General features: G+C 38.7%; 1 protein-coding gene across 1 annotated transcript in view; it reads right to left on the reverse strand.

The window, feature by feature from the left end:
• ADCY2 (adenylate cyclase 2) overlaps positions 1 to 15,523 on the reverse strand; it is a 199,208-nt gene that overhangs the window by 59,355 nt on the left and 124,330 nt on the right. Inside the window, exons 5-11 of the mRNA XM_054381597.1 lie at positions 14,097 to 14,245; positions 10,538 to 10,649; positions 8,803 to 8,930; positions 2,605 to 2,763; positions 2,107 to 2,239; positions 1,606 to 1,782; positions 297 to 340 (exon numbers count right to left, since the gene is read on the reverse strand). Coding sequence (XP_054237572.1) covers positions 297 to 340; positions 1,606 to 1,782; positions 2,107 to 2,239; positions 2,605 to 2,763; positions 8,803 to 8,930; positions 10,538 to 10,649; positions 14,097 to 14,245 — 902 coding nt within the window. The remainder of the gene's footprint in view (positions 1 to 296; positions 341 to 1,605; positions 1,783 to 2,106; positions 2,240 to 2,604; positions 2,764 to 8,802; positions 8,931 to 10,537; positions 10,650 to 14,096; positions 14,246 to 15,523) is intronic.

A 15,523-nucleotide genomic window follows, 5' to 3' on the forward strand; every position in this document is an offset into this window, starting at 1 on the left:
TTTCCCAACTGAGTCGTTAGGAAAAACAAATAGTAGTCCATCAACATACTTATATTAATTCAGAATAATGCTATTTGTTAGCAGGAAGTGTATTCACAATTTCTAAGTAATGTGTCTGCCAAATCTATTACTGTAGCCCATCTCTATGTAAGAGGTATCACCTGAAAAAAAATAGTTGAGTGAGAAATGGCCCCCATTATTTGAAAGCATGACTGGAGTATATATATATGAATGTATATGAATGTATATATATTTTATACAGACTGTATATGATTTTTTAAAATTAATTAACTTACCTTTCTCTGCAACGCTGAAAATGATACTGCCCCATGGGAACATCCTAAAAAATGAAAGAAAATACCTATGAGCTATACTAGACTTTGACAACATTAAGCTGCTTTAAAGGTAGTGTTGAAAACAGGGTCAAGTAAGGAAAAAAAGTTTTCAATACAAATAGTTTCAGCATTAGATTAAAACTGTCTTAAAGAAAAATCCAGTCAAGAATGAGGGTGAAGTATTCAGGAAATGAACTGGTCTATCATTATAAACAATAAATAACTATTACAAGAGTCTGAATTCAAGAATGTTTTGCTTTAGTAGAAAGTCACTCCTTTAAAGTCACCACTGTTTTAATGTAGCCCAAACTCCACCCAGCTTCAGTGAAAAACAATGTTAAGTGATTTTGAAAACCTCCAGACATGAGTGGTCACAAACAGGCAATTAATAGTGAGGACTGGGCACTGTCCATAAAGAACATATCACAATCCACGTTTTGATGCACTGTGTTTCCTGAACAAGAAGCGTTAGGTGGCCCAGTCCTATGTCCTCATACGTAACAGAAGAAAAAACCTGAATGCCAGTGTGGAAAACAATTAGAATTTACCTTTACGTTTTCACTTTTTGGAAGTAGAAGGTAATGCAACACACAAGCTGTGGATGCACAGTGTCTTGCTAACAGAAGTAAAATAGTGTTAGCAAAATATTAAAAAAAGAGTCTTTTCTGTTCATTGTAAGAGAAGTAACATTGCACTATAATACTTGAAACTTCGGCCATAAGCCATAGCTGATGACTGGATTGTGCACCTTCAAAAGCAGATGTTACAGTGAGTATAGACTTGGTTCCCAGAGAATTCTTCTAATATCAGACAATACAAGGATATTCTAACTTCACAGCCTTTGTTCCAGGTTTGGCCATGTTCCAAACAGAGAATGTAGCTAAATAGCCGATAAATCTGAGGGAATGTCTCTGGATCATAAGTGTTCCTTCCCAAAGGCGTCTTTCCACAAGGTGTACAGCAGCCACTACATATGCTGTGACTGAGGCCCAAGCTTATTAGTCTGTTTTAGCAAGTGTTTTGGTCTTATAATTCAGACATGGCTCCTTACAGTCTAGTCTACAGCTCAAATGCCAATGGAAAAGCTCCCAGCAACTTCACTGAGTTTATAAAATAAATAAATGTGTGCATCTTCATCTATGAGAAATAACCAAATATTTAGTAGAGCGTCTACCTGCTTCTATCAGGAATAACCAGGTATTTAGCAGTGAGCACCTTTTTCCTTTCAAATATTGCTAAATTGTATGAAATTACATAAGTAGGCCCCTACTGTTGTGCTAATCTTGCCGTTTTCTGTGGTCATGCTGTCCCTGTGGTGCAAGTGTGCAAATGGCTTGGCTGCTCCCCAAGATTCCAGGTACCGGGTCATGCGGACAGAAGCTCTCATTTTGGCCCCATCAAGAGTACTTCGAGGTCTAATGTGGTGCTGAGGGCTTCGCTTCTCCCCCTGGTTGACAGAGAATAAGAAGTCGTATCAGCCTTGCATTAACTTTTGAAGCAGTAATGCATCATCTGGTACCAAATATCTGTATGCTTAGGAACTTGAAAAATGAAGAGATGCTAAGAGCCTGCAGTTCTTAATGATATTGCTGAGAAATATTAGAGGCTAATTTCTAAAGAGCAGAAAAGATTTGCAATGCAAACATTATGTATTTGTAGGCAGCAGTAATAACTCATCAATATCTTATGGTAGTGAATTATTCAATGAAGAGGTTAGTGGTCCTGCTCAAAAAACAACTATGACTGGCCACAAAATAAAAGTGCTACTAACCTTAGGATTGATTACAAAGTAAGTCTTAACATTATGCTCTTTCAAGTAAGGGTCCCTCACATCTCCATCCCCATCTTCCACTTTGTAAGCTCCATTCAAATGTGCCAAGGTGACTGAGGTGATATGAACACGGCTGAAATTATATTTTAAAACAGTGACAGAATCACAAAAAATAATCAAATGCATAATCTGAACCTGAACAGCTTTTTTTTACTTGCTTTTGGATATATTTTTTATACGTTGCTCATTTTATTTACTGCCTTTATAATCTTAGTTTTAGAAGTTGCAATGGGCAGAAATCTAAAGGTCTCCATCCACCCAAAAGAATACTCTTTAAATCACAGGAAAAACTGAGTGCCTGGTTTGTGGTATTTTAAGATGCACAAAGAATTACTTCAGGCTTCTCCATGAAGGGTGATGGCTGAAGACATGGCACCTATGCGTTTCTCCACGGTATAAAAATCCACGTATCGAAAGGTTAAGAGAGTAGCCTCTTACCCTGGCACCCCTCCAGCTTCCATGTGATTTGCCAGAGTAACATCATGCGACCACACATCATACTGCCACTTCTGTAGCCCAATAACACCACAAAGCACATTCCCAGAGTGCACTCCTACACGCATATTAATATCAACTCCAGTTGCATCTCTCACTTTCCTGTAGTTGAGAAGAGAATCCGTGTTAATATATGTAATAGGGCCTTTGTTGTTTTTTTTCAATTTACCAGTAAAAACAGCAGCAACAATGGTGGCAGCAATTGTTGATTTTTAGCATTACTTCCATTACTTTAATGCTGGGATTATTTTATATATATGTATTACCTTTACTATTGTCCATACTTTCAACTCTTCGCAGTAAATATTAATTATCAACTCCATCTCTGAAATCTCTTGTGTTACAGTCATTTGAAGTTATTTGAAAGGGCTTTACTAAGTAGTGGAAATGTTCACTCTCATTGTAGAATATAGGGGTGGGTTTTGTTCTACAGGCAGCCTCTGGTATGGGCTTTTAATGAAGCAACAGTCCAATAAACGTATTTTAGAGATTTGGAATTACTGTTATGCTGCCCTAGGTGATCCTGCTTTGGCAGGGGAGTTGGACTAAATGATCTCTAGAGGTCTCTTCCAACCCCTAACATTCTGTGATCCTATGATCTACATATCTGGCTCCTGTCAGGCTGCACCATCCTTTCATTCCAGCTGCAGAACAGAAAGGAAGGATGAAAAACAGCATCTCAGGATATCCTATGGGCTAGTTTTGGAGGACATGAGCTCAGTGCCATTCAGATGCTGGAGAACATAGGTTCAGCAGCCGCCCACGTGGTTGGCGAATGTTATACCCACTAGATCATTCTAGAAAGAACGAGAGGCCACCCTTATTGTCCAGACCACATCTATACTTTTGACCTTTCCAGTGACTTTAGACAGTTAAAGTATCTGTTAATCGCAACCCAAATCTCGGAAGAGCCCGACACATGACAGGCATTAATCTTTCCAGAAGAGGCTCTTCTGAATCACAGGTAGGTGACTATAGTTGAACAAACAGAACATTTTCAGAAATATGTCAAAGAGTTATAAAATTAATTCATATGTCTACAGTGTTTCGGTGTGAGCTGAAATTCCGCCCCCCCCCTCTCCGACAATAGTGACTTATTTACAATCTTTCACATTCTCTGTTCTGAACTTTGCAAGGAAAAATTAAAAAGACAGTTTCAAACCATCACATACAGCTTTATACAGTTCTAAGAAATGAGATAAACATAACTTAACTGGATTTAAGGCCCAACTCACACGGACCAAAACCTAACCAGTAATATGGAACAAGCATACATTTATCTTGGGGAAATTCAGGGTGTTGATGGAAAGAATAACTGGAAAATAGCAAACCCAAATGGCTCCTTTATATGAGTCAGATTCATCATTCTGGTAACACCTTCACTCCCCATGATGAGAATCATCAGCTCTGTACATTCTGAACTACAGAGTTAAAACTGGTCTGTTTTTCTTCTTTTTTTTTTTTTTTTTTTTAAAGGAAACATAGAATAGAACAGGCTTGATTTGGTATGGTAAATCTCATGTGTAAGCAATGGTTCTTGAGTGTTCTTTTTCTGGGATATGAAAATAATGAGTATGACTGAAAGTATTTTATTAAACTGTGTTTTGAAGTTACTAAAAAGAAGAGATATTTTTTAATTTCCTCAATCTCTATCAAGTGTTTACTGCTATCTCTTTTGACTTCGCCATTTTAATCTGCTCTCCTGTAGTTGACACACTTGAAAATTAACTGCTTAGAAATGATTTTTGTAAGAAGTCGGCACATGGCAACCACTTTCCTCTGCACAAGGAATATGGCACAAGCTTAACACTTTGGCAGAAGAAAAAAAAAGTGTTTTAAACCAGGTAAAGACAAAGAGGAACATTTGTCCTTCAGGAGTGTTATATTCTGGAGAGCAAGCCATAAAGTCTGCTTTATAATAAGCTCTGAGGAGTTAAGGAGGGGAGCAAGTAGATTGTGTTGCAGAACTGAATCTTCTCTTCTGTCTCAAAAATTAAAGAAACTGCAGAAGATCTTAAATGAGAAGTGTTACTCTGCACCAAGTTAGGGTTTACTATTATCTCCTGTGCTCCTTGAACAATTATTATGACAATGAGGGCACTGAATGCATCTAAGAATGCAATTTATCACATCCCCACAGGAAACTTGCCTTACCTACTCAAGTATATCTTAAACTTCCCACTATTATTTCAATTTCTGCTCCCATAATGACTCCAGTTTGACTCACCACACAACAGTTACAAAAATTGGTGTCCCTATCTTTCCTGGGGAAACACAGAATCACAGAATGGTAGGGGTTGTCAGGGACATCCAGAGATCGTGTAGAACAACCCCACTGCTAAAGCAGGTTTGCCTGGATCAGGCTCAGGAAAGCACCAAGGCAGGTTTTGAAAGCCTCCAAGGAAGGGGACTCCACAACCCTTCTGGGCAGCCTGTTCCAGTGCTCTGACAGCCCCAAAGTAAAGAATTTTTTCCTTATGGGTAAGTGAAACTTCTTATGTTCTAGTTTGTACCCATTGTCTCTTGTCCTATCACTGGGCCAGCCCCATGCCTTTGACCTCCACCCTTTAGATATTTATAAGCATTTATAAGGTCCCCTCTCAGTCTTCAGGCTTTCCTCCAGTCCTCAGGCACCTCTCTGGTCAAAACACTCATCAGGACTGTATTTTTTCTATTGCAGTCTGAAATTTGAGTTTCTAAGGATTCAGTTTTTAAACAGGTATGGTTAGCTTGCAGGTAGTCATAGTAACTTTACTGTGCACTAGCAAGATTTCAGGAAGGCATCTGCTCTGTTTATCTGAGCTTTATTCACTGGTAATTCTGGACTAATGTATTGAAGAATCACCTAATCCTGTCTTGCATGCTTTAACACATTCAGTAAGCCTTAAGCACTCAGTTCCCTGCAGATTGCCAGCTTTCAAAATATAATTCCTGCCAGAATGAAATCATACCTAAAAAAAATAATTGTTTTATTTTTGTCTAGCTTTCAAACTGGTACTGTCATCTCATTTAACAGGTTCTTTCACAGTCCTCTGAAATGGAACTCATTTCATGCTTTCAAATCACAGATAGTCTCTGAGAATCTGTAGCTGAGAAACACTTAAATTAGGAAATCACCAGACAGACAGCGGGGTGGAGTTTGGGCTGAAGGAGAAGAGCACATATATTCACACACCAACATATTCTGCCTTAACAGATATGCTCTAGACTCAAAGCACAGAGTTAAGGCAGCTAGCTCTGATCATCACAGGCAGCACTGGCATCTATGGCTTTTATAAGGTGAGCAACCCCATTCTGGGCAAGCAGGCTGCAGACTGTAAGAAATATTGGATTTGTTTCAACACAGAGAAGAGAAGCAAAGCAATTAATCAATGAGACTACTAACATGTTTAAACTGAAACAATCCAAAATGTAGTGAGGCTGAATTGCTCAATTTGCAGCATGACAAAATATGGAGGTAATTAGTAATGAGTGATTTTCATTCATCTGCAGGCTGCAACACTGGCATAATACCTTGAAAGCATTTGGAAACATGGGGTACAGATTCCCCACTTCTTACAGAGATGTAATAATCAGCATCTGTCTACAGGAGTATTGTGGATTCTGGCTACAGCAATAAAGTCAGATCTGAATGTGCTATATAACTAAAAGATAATTTTCTAGTCTACAAGGCTGCTCTGGCCAAGAAGGACCTTATCAATCAGCATTGAAAATGAACATACTTGTTAGCAGCTTGAGCAGAAAGTTATTTCAAAGAAAACGGGGACATTCTGAAGTTTGAGGAACTGACAGATTGTCAAGCAGAAAAAATTTCTAGAAAATGCAGCAACCTGATTCCTACATGGAGGTTAGTTTTACAAAGGATCCCTATACCAAAGAGATCAAAATCCTAGTATCCACAAATACTACACCTTTTGTGTGAATGTCTCAAAAGGAAAAGAACCAAATTTGCATTCATCAACCTACCCATACAGTAATTACCCTGAACTGAATCACAAGATCAGGCAATTGCAGGTTGAAACCCTCTTGTGGCTACAATTACATAGGAGGACAGTATTTAAGGATTAGAGGAATCATTTTTGTATGCCTGTTTCATTAATCATTGAGACCACGCTGTTTAACATAACTATCCATTTCACGTGTACACCACACTTGTACCTCACAAAGATGAGGTAATTTCTTACTTTGCTACCCAGAGAGTGGTAAATGTGATCTGGGAAAAACCACCAAAACTGTAACGTAAACTTCGAAAAGCCTGCCAAGATTTAGAACCAGAGTCCAATTGTTTAAAACAACAACAACAAAAAAAATCAAACAGGTGACTACCAAATATCCAGACCGCCACATGATATATATTTTTGCAAAGTTCAGTTTACCTAGATATACTGTAATTTTAGTCAAAAAAACCCTAGTAATTCCACAGAATAGTTATTTGTATTATGGTTATAAGTAGCCATTTACAGTATTTTAACTCCTCAAAGCTAAAAAGAACTTCAGGTATTAATGACAGAAAAGAATCTATCTGACTTTGGTAAAAAAAGTGGATGTTTTCTTAATTGTCCTTTGCCTATGAAATAAACTAACAGAACAAGCCCCTTATTTAACAAATAAACTGTAATACTGAGTTGAAGTTTCTAGATAGGCAAATTTAAGACCCTTCAGCATGATGTGTAGCATTCAAACTAGTGCCCTTATACTGAAATGCATCCAGCTTTGGTGGCAGAATTTATCCAGGGCAGGTAGCTTAGAAAAGAGTTATTTTTGCTCTTTCTTGGGAGTTCAAATAGCAGTCAGGTGAAGAGATGAAAAGGAATAAAGCTACCCTTTCTCAATACTTCTTTGAACTTCCATCATCTTCAGAACTGCTACAGCTGCCTATAATCCATTCACAATCTACTCTTCAGTAATACATTAAAGCATTCCTCATTCTTCCTAGCTATATCCTCAGAGGCCTTACAGTGGTTAACGGATCAGATACAACCATATTTCTTTTTCTTCTTTCACAATTATATCAAGCTTCCTGTTAGTACTTGAGTTACCTGAAATAAGTTACAACTGCTATTAAAAGCAGTCACAGTAAGTTTCTCAAATACTTTGTTCTGGTTTCTGTTTCAAAGACAGAAAAAGCACAATGACTATGGGAAGGAAATGAGACAAATACAGGAACCCACAAAATACTGCTGCTAAGTAGAAGTCTAAACATGGGGTCTAGTAAGTCAAGCATAATTAATTGCTTATTTAAAACATGGCAAGTAGGCTTCTCAGCCCAGGAATTTGTAATCCATTAGGAATGGCTTCGGTAGACAAGCTCAGTAGCATTCCATAGGCTCAGGGCTTGTGGCATCTTAATTGTGGAGGGGCAACTGCTGCTGCCTGCCACCAAACTCCAAACTCAGTCAGAGCCAGGAGCTCTGGCCTCTCAAAACACGTTATGACTCTGGAGAGTGGCAGCATCATGACTACAAAAACCCAAAGCTTCCTCGTCCTAAGTGATGTCTACTGGGGTATTTACCATTGCACAATCACAGAATAGTTGAGGTCAGAAGAGGCATCTGCAGACTGCCTAGTCCAACTCCTGCTCAAAACAAGGCCAGCTAGAGAAGGTTTCTTAGGGACATACCAGTTAGATTTTTACTGTCTCCAAGGATGGAGACTCCACAACCTCCCTGGGCAACCTGTGTTCAGTGTTCAGTTACCCTCACAATGAAAAAAAGTGACTCCTGATGTTCAGAGGGAACCTGCTGCATTTTAGGTTGTGCCCATCATCCCTGGTCTTGTCACTGGGCACCACTGAAGACCCTCCATCTTCTCTGCAGTCTCCCTTCAGGTACTTAAAAATATTGATGAGATTTTTCCTCCTCAGCATTCTCTTCTCCAGGTTGAAGAGTCTAAGCACTTTCAGCCTTTCTTCATATAAGCAGTGCTCTGGGCCCTTAATCTTTATGGTGAAGTGACAACATAGTCTGGCACAACCCAACATCTTAAAACATTTATTTGCTGAGGCTGAGACCAAGATTACCATGCTGGACCTTCTAGTGAAACACACTGCAGGATCTGAATATTTCAACGAGGAAGCACAACCATAGATAGAAAGAGACAGCATTTATATAGTTGAATATATAATAAACAGGTAGCACTTACTTAATGGCTTCGCACATGTCCAGTCCCATTTTCACACAATTCTTGGCATGATTTTGAAGAGATATAGGTAGCCCAGAAACACAGTAATAGCAGTCACCTAGGATTTTAATTCTCATACATTCATTTTCCTGGTGGAAAAAGTAAGATGAGATGGTCACTTCCAACTTGAATTACACAAATGAAGTATTACTACTACAAAGATTGACTTAAATTATATTAGAAAAATCATTCTACTTGAGCTTCTTTCTGTAGACAAGGACTTGGCTTGCTAAGAGAAGTGCTGTCAGCAATTTTTACAGAGATGACTCCTCCACCTATTATGATCCTTAATGGGCAAAACCAAGAAAAAAGACTGCTGCAAAACACCTCAGATCACAGAACTAAAACCAAGTATCATGTATGAAATCTAAATAAAATATTTTTTGAAATATGAAATAAAAGACCTAGCCTTCCATATTTGCATCTTTGAAGACATACTATGAAATATTTTCTGCAACTAGTAATCATAATCTTTTTTCTATCTTTTGTACTCTAAGACAATGTAAACTATTTTTGTTAACCAATACTAGACAATAGTTTTTGAACTAATAAAAAACAGAAAATTTTTTATCTGCTTTAGTGTTTTTTATTTCACCTTCATACATAGCATGAAATTGGACGTAGGTTTTATAAAAAACGGCACCTAAATAAACAAAAGAAAATCTTCTGATTGTGTCAAAAACTTTTCTTGGGTAATCAAGAGACTGTGGTCATTAATTAAAATTGCTTTGATCAGTCCTGTCTCTCTTGTCTTCCAGGCTCTTAAATGCTTTTTCAGAGATCAGAAAATGAAATGTATCAGTTTTCTGTCTTGATTTTCTTAATCTTCATTATTGTAAAAAAATCTATTTAAAGAGCTGTTGATCAGTGATTGAGCTTTATTGGGCTCAATGAGCTGTCTCATTTGGTTCTGTTTGAGAAAGCGATCTTGGGTTTCACATACTGTCACACCAGTAGAAACACACTGTTGCACTCAGACCAGAGACGATTTTTTTTTAACCTTTCAAGACTGATCTTCCTGCCAAAGCCTCAGAAATCCTGTCTGAAGGTAGAAGAGTCCCCAAGATTAAAAAACATTTTAAAGTTGACTGACTTATTTAAACTCACAGAAGCAGCCCAGTAGAGACCCACTGTGATGGTTTGTAACTGTCTTTTTAATTTTTCTTCTCAAAGTTCAAGCAGAGAAAGTGAAAGAGTGTAAGTCACTATTGGGTGTAAGAAAGCAAAATAGTGATTGTTCTAAACACTTCCATTGGATAGATAGAAATGTTTAAGAACTACTACTCAAAACAAAGTGGGGCAGTCTGCAGTCAGGGCAACTTTCTGGGCTGTCCGGCTGCTGTTTCTTCCTCTCTTCTGGCTGAAGATAACACACTGACCTTGGCGAGCTAAGTTAACAATCCTCTTTGCTTTTAACTAACTCCTTTCTGCCAGGGGGGTCTGGGGGTGGCCCCTGGGAGAGAGGCCCCTTGGGAAAGGTCCCCTCTGGGGGGAAGCAAAGGGAGCTTGGTTGTGCTTTTCTGTTGATTGTATATATTTGTAAATGTTGTGAATTTCATATATTTGTACCTATTCATTGCATTTCATCATATATTGTAGATTTTGCTTGTAAATACAGCTTTCATTTGCTTCCAGACTGAGCTAGCCTGGTTATTGTTGGTGTGGGGGGAATTTCAGCTCACACTGACACACCCACCTTTGCAATCTGATCAAATTTACCGAAGAGCTCATTTAGCATGTGCACCAGTTCCCCCGGAGAGCAGTCACTGGCCAGGCGAGTGAACCCCACGATATCAGCATACAAGATGCTACAACAGAAACGAACAGGAACGCGGTTTCCTTCTGCAGAACTCAGATTTATCAATGAACAGCAACACCTGAAAGTTGGCATTCTGGCCTTCATAGAGGTATGCCCATATCCAAAACAGCTACTGCTAAATGTAGAGCAATAAATAAATTTATAGGTAAACCTACATTAAATTTTATAGGCATTATATTTAGAAGAATATATACCTATATGTATCTTTATAGGTAATGCTTTTACAGGTATAACCTTTATACATATATTTATATGTATTTATAGGCACTCTATGCATATATTTGTTACAGTGTATTAAAAAATAGAAGTACTCTTCCTACCCACAAATTGGCAATTTAATAATGATAACACGTTCATTATCAGAAGTTGTTTCACAACATTTTATCGTTGTAGACATCTTCTGTCTAGGTTTACCTGTTGATATGCAGCATCAAAGTTTTTGCTCTCTTGTTACTCAGACTATCCTGGAATGCATGCATGACAGTTTCTTCCTTCAGGTGGTAAAGGAACCCACAAGAAAAGGTGCTATGCTGGATTTTGTCCTCACCAACAAGGAGGGGCTGGTGAGTGAAGTGAAACTTAAGGGCAGCCTTGGCTGCAGCAACCACAAAATGATAGAGTTTAAGATCCTCAAGGAGTCAGAGAGAGTGCAAAGCGAGGTCACTACTCTGGAGCAGATTCCATCCTCTTCAGGGATTTGCTTGGCAGAGCGTTACGAGATAAAGCCTTAGAAGGAAGAGGGGCCCAAGAAAGCTGCTCAATATTCAACTCCTCCAAGCCCAGGATCAGTGCATTCCAAGAAAGAAGAAAGCAGGCAAGAGTGCCAGGAGGTCTGGCATGGATGAATGAGGTGTTCCTGAACTTAAATTGGGGAAAAAAAGGAAGAGTCTATAAGCAATGGAAGCAAGAAGGGGCCATGTGGGAGGACTACAAGCACACTGTCCAAGCAGCCAGGGATAAAATCAGGAAAGCAACAGCACAGATAGAATTAAACTTGGATTAAAGGGGAATAAGAAGTATTTCTTCAGGTACGTCAATGACAAGAAGGTGCCTCGGGAAGATGTGGAGCCTATCCAAAATGAAAATGGAGACCTGGTCATGACGAATAGGTGCTTAGTGACTACTCTGCCTCAGTGTTCATCAGCAAGAGCTCTAGCTCAAGCTTCAGAACACACAGGTGAGAAGTGGAAAAGGCAAGATCTGCCCACCGTAAGCAAAGAACAGATTCAAGACCATCTAAAGAACCTGAAGGTGCACAAGTCCATGAGGCCCAACGAGATCCACCCATGGCTTCTGAGGGAACTGGCAGATGAAGTTGCCAAACCACTGTCCATCATTTTCAAAAAGTCAGGGCAATCTGGTGAGGTCCTGATGACTGGAAAAGGGGAAACATAACACCCGTCTTCAAAAATGGGAAAAAAAGAAGACCTCAGAAACTATAGGCCAGTCAGTCTCACCTCTGTGCCTGGCAAGATCATGGAGCAGATCCTTCTGAAGGCCTTGCTAAGGCATATGGAAAACGAAGAAGAGGTGATTGATGGTAACCAACATGGTTTCACCCAGAACAAATCATGCCTGATGAACCTGGTGGCTTTCTATGATGGAGTTACAGCATCTGTGGATAAGGGAAGAGCAACCAATGTCATCTACCTGGACTTGTGTAAAGCCTTTGATACCATCCTGCTTGACATCCGGGTTACCAAATTGGAAATGCATGGACTTTAGGGGTGGATCACTCACTGGATAAGGAATTGGCTGGATGATTGCACTCAGAAAGTTACAGCCAACAGCTCAATGTCCAAACAGACACCAGTGACAAGTGCCATTCCTCAGGGGTTGGTACTGGAACCATTGCTGTTTAACATCTTTGTCAGTGATATGAACAGTGGCAATGAGTATGCCCTCAGCAAGTTTGTGGATGACACCAAGCTGTGTTGTCCCATCGACATGCAGGAGGGAAGTGATGCCGTCCAGAGGGACTTGGACAGGCTTGAGCGGTGGGCCCAATTTAACCACATGAAGTTTGATAAGATGAAGTACAAGGTCCTACACCTGGGTCAGCACAAATAAAGGCTGGTCAAGGAGTGGCTCAAGAGCAATCTCAAGGACAAGGAGTTGGGGCTGTCATTTAATGAAAAACTCAACATGAACCGGCAATGTGTGCTTGCAGCCCAGAAGGCCAACTATATCCTGGGATGAATCAAAAGAACTGTGACCAGCAGGACAAGGCAGGTGATTCTGCCCCTCTGCTCTACTCTTACGAGACAGCACCTGGTATACTGTGTCCAGTTCTTGTGCCCCCAGCATTAAGAGGGACATCACACTGCTGGAGCAGGTCCAGAAGAGAGCTGCAAAGGTGATCAGAAGGCTGCGGTACCTACCCTATAAAGATAGGCTGGGAGAGTTGGGGCTGTTCAGCCAACGGAAGACTCCAAGGAGACCATATAGCAGCCTTCCAGTACCTGATGGGGGCCTACTGGAAAGCTGAGGAGAGACTTTTTACAAGGGCTTGTAGTGATAGGATGAGAAGGAATGGCTTTAAGCTTGAAGAAGAAATTCTTTACAGTGATGGTGGTGGGACACCGGAGCAAGTTGCCCAGGGAGGTTGTGGATGCCCCCTCTCTGTAGGTGTTTAAGGCTAGGCTGGATGAGGCCCTGAGCAACCTGGCAGAGGGATTTGAACTAGGTGATCTTTAAGGTCCTTCCAGCCCAAATCACCCCATGCATCTATGAATCTATTAAATTCAAGCTTGATTACTAAGATATTCAAGACATACACCACGTTTCTATTCACCAAAATCTGACCATTCATACAATTTGGCTAGGGAAAAAGTGTTTGCATTTGCAACTGAAAATAAACTTCCTCAAAAATCCTGCAATGTTTGTCTTAGAAAAGCAATTTCTAAGAATATCATTTAACTTGTCCAATTAAAAAAAAAAAAAGGGGGAAAACAACTTGTAAAGATGAAAGAACATGTGAAATAAATGGTGAATGTATTTTTTAATGTCTATAAATAATAGCTAATAAATTCATTAATTATATTTGTCAGATGACTATTTTATCTCAGACACTGTGTAAAATACATGTGATACAGCTGCCTCTATTTACATTATGTAAAACTCAAGAAATTGCACCAGTTAAAAACGTTTAAAATTCAGAATAATGTAAGTGACACAAATTACGGTTTTGACTAGTATACATGAAAGCAAGATTCTGTACTTTAACCTAAAAAATTAAGGCAATCTGAAGTAAGCTTGTTAATGTGTGAATTTTTCAAAACAGCTCCTTTGTATCATCACCTTTGTTGCTCTTCTGGAACATGGAAGTTGTTGAAAAAACATATTAAAACAAATATTTCCTGAACTGTTCTTTTAATATTTTCTTTTCAAAATTTTTTTCGGAGTGTTGCTGATAGATTTCATTACAGTACAATACCTTACATTGGTGTGCCTTTTGACGTACAAATTGTGGAAGTTGTTGGTATTCTCCAGCTGGCCAGCCTTGGGGCCTTGCAACCTCTGAATGATCTCTGCCTTCATTTCCATGGCAATGTGAGCAGGCAGTAAAGAAAGTAGAAGACGTTCCTAAAAGTTAAAATTAAATGTCCACAGATTTTTTTAAGGAGAATGAAATTACCATGGAAGCAATACTGTGCAAAGCATACATTACTGTGAATACCATGGAACATTTCAATGACTCTTGCACTCAGGCCTCCAAAATCAATCAGTTCTTTGAAGAACCTGACAGAGATATACACACACTTCCAAGTAATACCTAGCTTCTCCAAGGTTCTGTATATAACAGAGCTATATATATATAAACTAAATTTAACATCCAAGAAGTTACGTACAGTAATCTGAATAGGATGTAGGAAATCCAGCAAGAGCTGCAAAGACTGTTTAAGGACTTCAGGGAAATGGAGTCCAATTCAGGCAAGAGTAGAATAAATAACTTATAAAAATGTGTTTTAAATGTGTAGTCATAGTTCTAGCTGTTGTTAGACTGAAAGTGAAAAGATAAAATCAGGACACAGAATATATTGAAAATGTCATACTTTCGCAGACTACTTTGACATCTACTCTCCGCTTCCTTTAGTATGGCATTTGGTGAACTAAAGATTTTTAAAAATAGCAACCTAAAGGGAAATTGATTTTTTTAAAACACTCTACATAATTTTCCTTATCTTTTACTTGTAATATACTCATTGTATTCTCTTTCTGCAGAAGAACCAAGTCAGAATCGTTTTCTGTTTCTATAGAATATTGAACTAATAATTTTCTTCTTCTTTTCCACTTTGATGAGGTCTAAAAATAATTTTAATTCACATAGGTATGGATTTATCTTTATTTTGCATACTAAGGCATAAACAGTAAGACAAGTAATGAAATAAATGTTCAAGATAAAACATTAGCTGTGTCTAGCCAGACTAAAGGAGGCATGAATAAAATAATGGATGTACAGTTTTTGTCCTGCTAGTAACTCAGATTTGACACACTATAACTTAGAAGAATACATAAAATTGACTCTTCATCAAAATGCTAATGTGGAGTTATTTCTCAAATGCAAGATTAATTTAGTATGTTTAGGCATTTTAGCAAGTACACATCCACTCATTTCTAATATAGTTCACTGCTCCTTGGTGCACATATTTTGCAAACTTACAAAGAATTTCTTTTCCATAATGGAAGCTTACTCTTGCCAGTTGCTCTTTATCTATCAGAAATTTGCTGTTTTATAATGTACAGCACAGGTCAGTACTTAATAATTATCGCTAAATAGTTAACAAAGAGGTGAGCACTCTTAGCTCAAATTTTACATCACTGTGCTCCTGTTGTACCACGGCTAGTAAATGAAAACTAGTT

The sequence above is a fragment of the Indicator indicator genome, chromosome 6 (genome assembly GCF_027791375.1).
Source record: "Indicator indicator isolate 239-I01 chromosome 6, UM_Iind_1.1, whole genome shotgun sequence".
In the NCBI taxonomy this organism is placed as follows: Eukaryota; Metazoa; Chordata; class Aves; order Piciformes; family Indicatoridae; genus Indicator; species Indicator indicator.